This window comes from Chondrus crispus, genomic scaffold (genome assembly GCF_000350225.1).
Source record: "Chondrus crispus Stackhouse genomic scaffold, scaffold_266, whole genome shotgun sequence".
Lineage (NCBI taxonomy): Eukaryota > Rhodophyta > Florideophyceae > Gigartinales > Gigartinaceae > Chondrus > Chondrus crispus.
This window is the reverse complement of record NW_005179146.1, coordinates 86,705-91,385: the sequence shown is the minus strand read 5'-3', so window position 1 is coordinate 91,385 and position 4,681 is coordinate 86,705. Positions and strand designations below refer to the sequence as shown.

Sequence of the window (4,681 nt, the reverse complement as noted above, 5' to 3'; positions counted from 1 at the left end):
CTGGAGGTAGGCCTTCATCTTTCGACGCCATTCAATGAAGTCGGCAGGGACTTTGAGTTTTGGGACTTTACTCAGGGAGTCATTATTTTCGTCACCGGCCATGGTTGCTGACCGGTTTCGATCGAAATAGTATCGAGGCTTCCTTCGGTGATGCGGTAGATTTGCGTAATACGCGAGAGGCACAGAAAGTGCTTGTCCCGGAGAAACGTAAGAGGTCGGACCTCAGACCCGTGGTGTGTTGACCTACCACGAAGGTGCTTCCAGGCAATTCGAAGGTTGGACCTCAGGCTCGTGGTATTCTGACCAACCACGAAGGTGCTTCCATGCAATTTGAAGGTCGGACCTCAGGCCCGTGGTATGCGGACCTACCACGCAGGTTTTTGATGCAACTCCAAGTCCGAAGCGCGAAACTGATCGAACTGTAACCATAATAACCACGAGCAAAAACCAAAATAGTATGTCTTTGGCAACCACAAACACAAATAAACAAACTTAAAAATTTTCCTTAATTTGCTTGCATCCCCACGAGGAAACACTGCGAGCCCGGTGAGTACCTTCACGGTGTACCAAATCCGGAGTAGACCGACACCACGAACTGGGATATACCGTGGTCGGCATACACTTGATCAGCTGTATCCGCAGCTCGTGGTAGCGGTGGTGGTGCGCAAGAAATAGAAAGGATAACACCGGCAGTTGTGTTGAAGACAGATCGTGGCGCTTCAGCAGTGGTAGACGGTGCGCGGGGAGATGCAACGAGAGGGAGAGGTGATGCGCACGTAGGATGGTAAAGGGGGGCGGGGACGCGAGGAGATGGTGAACTCACTCGCGATGCTACCATAAAAGATAAGCCAGGTATAATGTGTCTCCCTTCTCAGGTCGTCGGGTCTACAGTGACCCGGTCACCCCAATTTATGTCAACCAGAGCAAACTCTGGTGCACGCCTCTCCGCTGCGCCGTCGTCGGTAGAATAGTGATTAATCATTAATTCTACAATGGTACGAACCCTAAATCATCATCAGCCAACCATCCAGCGATGGTGGCGATCATGTAGCCATTTCATTAGGTCTTTCTCGCAAAGACTGGGAAACTACGCAATGACGGGTGAGGTGTATATTGTTTGATTGGCATCAGATGGGACTAACGCTTACAATGCGCGACTGAGAATTTGGCAATTAACTAGCACAATTTGTAGCCATTTATTTTTCGGGTTGGAAGTGATTCATTACAGAACTATTCAATGGCACTGTAGTCATTGCCTCATATATCAGCATCGGGGTCGCGATCTGGCATTCCAGCTCTGTGCAACTGCAGGGACATGCGCCTGGCACGCTTCCGACGATAGCGCTCCTGGGACTGTCATCGGCGCTCTACTTGTTCTACACCGATGTGCAGCTGGCGATTTTTCACACGCTGATATCGCTCCAAGTCTTCCTGCCGAAGTGGATGCCAAGTAATGTGCAAATTAGTCAGCGCAGCACATAGCTGAAAAATAGTATCGTAGCTGCTCTCAGACCACTTCCATTTGCTGGAGACAACCGTCCATAGACCACACGCCCTACCGAACCAGTTCTCTACAAGTATCCTGTTTGACGAGATTTTCCTGTTAAACCGCTCGTCATCGACCGACAGACAGGCATTCTGCGGTTTCTTTTTTGGGCTGACTAAGCGAACAATCTCTGCTCCGCCATGGTACCCCTTGTCGGCCAAAATCGCCCATTACCCTGGATACTCACCTGCCAACAATCCAAGATCTGTTACATGTCTGTCACTTCTCGCCTTCCTCATATTCACGTCATGAAAAGCCCTGTTTTCTTTAAACATTTCAAGTTCTGACACTGACCCGGGCACATGCTCTGAACAGCCGATAGCTAAACCATTTGGGAGAACTGAAACCTCCACCTTGTAGCCGTAGAGCTTATGTTTTCCGGAGAAAAACTTTTTTCCCTCCTGCATGTTGCCACTAGGCCGGTTGCACATCTGAAAAGTGACATCTGCAGCGTAGCGAGCGAACGAAAAGTGCTTGAAAGTAGACTTTTCTTTCAACATTTCAGTCATGGAGTACAGCTCCCCATTTTGAGCGACAAGTGTATTATGCAGGTGCGTAGAAAGCGTGTTCACGAAGCGCATTATGAGTCTTTCGAAGGTGGGACCCTTCAGGGAAAAGAGATTTGCCAACAAATCCCACTGCCCGCAGTGATTTAGGGTAGTGAGCGTCATAAACAAGACGTCCTTTGCCGAATGCGGTGACTTGCGCCCTCGACCACAATTGTAGTGGGTTGTGATAAGATCTCTGTAGTTTGCCCAAATGATTGTGAACTCCTCTGGATCAAAATTGATCATGCTGACAATTGCTCGCCCTCCGCAGCGCTCGTAGAACCGATCAAAGACCGGGCTGTCAGAGTCGCTTTCTTCATCTCAATCGGAGACGTCAGGCTGAACTGAAAATTTCTCAAGCTCGTTCTGACGCTCCACTGCAGCGTCAGCAAGAATTTTCAGAGCGTTGGCGGCGTCAGCTGAGGAATAATTCTGCATGTCGGTGTGCCGGAGTCAAGAGAGCAGAGGCCGGGACAGATCATAGGGGCAGGAGGGGGACAGAGGAGCGGGTCGGCGTTGCAGGGGAGATGGGGAAGCAGATCGTGGGAGCGAGAGGGAGGTGGAGGAGCGGATCGGGGGAGCGAGTGTGGGGTGGAGGAGCAGGTCCGAGGGGCAGATGACAGATGGAGGAGCATGTGGGAGGGGCGGGTTCAGGGATTGTGGAGTGGATTGGGGGGCCGGGGGGGTGTGGCGGCTCCGATACGGGCGAAGGGGTTGTGTTATTGTCGAAAGACTTGGGCATTTGACAAAAGCCTCGGTCAGGGAATGGGGTGGCCTGAGGCTGCTCAATCACAATAAGCTCATGAAGCTACCACGTAATTGTGGTCGTGCTGCCCCTTGCTGTAGAATAGCTGCGTACTGAATTATGGCACTGTAAATATGTACTGTTGGAAACGTATCCAATTGTGGATGTATTTTATTGATGATGATTGATTCTTACGGGTTATACCCCATAACTACGTAGAAGGCCTATTGGACAGTTGGCTTACGCCAAATTGCTGGCGAGAGCCTGCGCTCAACACTCCTTGTACGGGGAGAGCGAATGCAGACAAAGTGCATTCGATGGAGACGTGGCGCTGTAAGCGCGGGTGTGGAATGCACGTCTGTCCGTGCAGGCGGGCGTGCCTGGCGGGCATGTAGCGGCCGGAGCGCCCACTCGTGACATCTCGTCCTTGATGATGCAAGTGCGCTCTTGTTGCGGGGTAGGTGCGCGCGCGTGGGTGCGCGCGCGTTCCGCGCTCCCCGCTTCCTTGCTGCACCCCGCGTTCCCGTGGCATTACACATAACTTTACCGTATCGCGTTTCAGGTTTCTGCACATACTATTATAACACTCTCCCCTTCTTTTTAGCAGGACACTCAGATTGACCGTTGCACTGAGGGCCTCCTTTAAGACAGCATGGACAGCCATGTTTGGATGTATATGTTTGCGATTTTCAAAATATTACATGTCCAATAATTTAATGTATTGTGTCAGCGCGCCGTGATCCGTAAATTGGCTCAAGGGGTGCATCATACCGGGCTATCGATAGGGAAGCGAACGGTCTTTCTGAGCAGTGATGCAAGGAAGTGGCTGCAAAAAAGCCGCAAATCTCATTATCTTATAGTGCCTGGTTCGATATAGTGCCGTTTTCGGCCCACTGACAGAGGGAGACACTATATCGCGATCCCCGTGTACTGGCATTCAGGGACGTCAATAAAATGATTAAATTGAATTTTAATGTATGCTAAATTGGATCAAGATTGAATTTAATCGCACTTATGCGGCAGGCGACAGCCAATGGTGTGCTCTCGTATGGCACGTTGGTAGCGACAGATTCCATTATATTAACTTTGTGTGCGCCATCATACTGTTAAGAAAAGTATTAAATGGACCAATCAGGTGCACGCTGACGTCCATACATGTCCAAACATGCCCGTCCATGCTGTCTTAAAGGAGGCCCTGATGTGGTCAGCATTTTCGAAAAACACTGACATACACTAATCCTCCCGTATCGTGAGAAAGCACGGTCCCGAGATTGAACTTAGCCCCGGCGTGATCAGCTTTGTCGATCGCTCTCTCCCACAGCTCCTTCGCTCGTGCCGCGTTTCGCTCCACCCCTTCCGCGCCTTCGTACAGCAAACACCCGAGAAGGTTCATCGCATCGACGTGATCAGCCTTATCGATTGCCTTCTCCCACAACTCCCTCGCTTTAATCGCGTTACGCTCCACCCCTTCGGCGCCCTTGTACAGCAAACCCCCGAGACTGTACACCGCCTCGACGTGATCAGCTTTGTCGATCGCTCTCTCCCACAGCTCCTTCGCTCGTGCCGCGTTTCGCTCCACCCCTTCCGCGCCTTCGTACAGCAAACACCCGAGGTTGTTCATCGCATCGACGTGATCAGCCTTATCGATTGCCTTCTCCCACAACTCCCTCGCTCTAATCGCGTTACGCTCCACCCCTTCGGCGCCCTTGTACAGCAAACCCCCGAGATTGTACACCGCCTCGACGTGATCAGCTTTGTCGATCGCTCTCTCCCACAGCTCCTTCGCTCGTGCCGCGTTTCGCTCCACCCCTTCCGCGCCTTCGTACAGCAAACACCCGAGGT

The 4,681-nt window shown here is 51.5% G+C and overlaps 1 protein-coding gene across 1 annotated transcript; it reads right to left on the bottom strand.

Moving 5' to 3' along the window:
- Positions 1 to 3,957: 3,957 nt before the first annotated feature.
- Positions 3,958 to 4,050, bottom strand: CHC_T00005039001 (hypothetical protein). Its single transcript, XM_005716430.1, has one exon. The coding sequence runs from the start codon at positions 4,048 to 4,050 to the stop codon at positions 3,958 to 3,960; it is 93 nt and encodes a 30-aa protein (XP_005716487.1).
- Positions 4,051 to 4,681: the final 631 nt, after the last annotated feature.

Bases quoted from the DNA above. Each gene is read 5' to 3' on its own strand.
- CHC_T00005039001 (XM_005716430.1), bottom strand. From the start codon at position 4,050: ATGCTGACCACATCAGGGCCTCCTTTAAGACAGCATGGACGGGCATGT.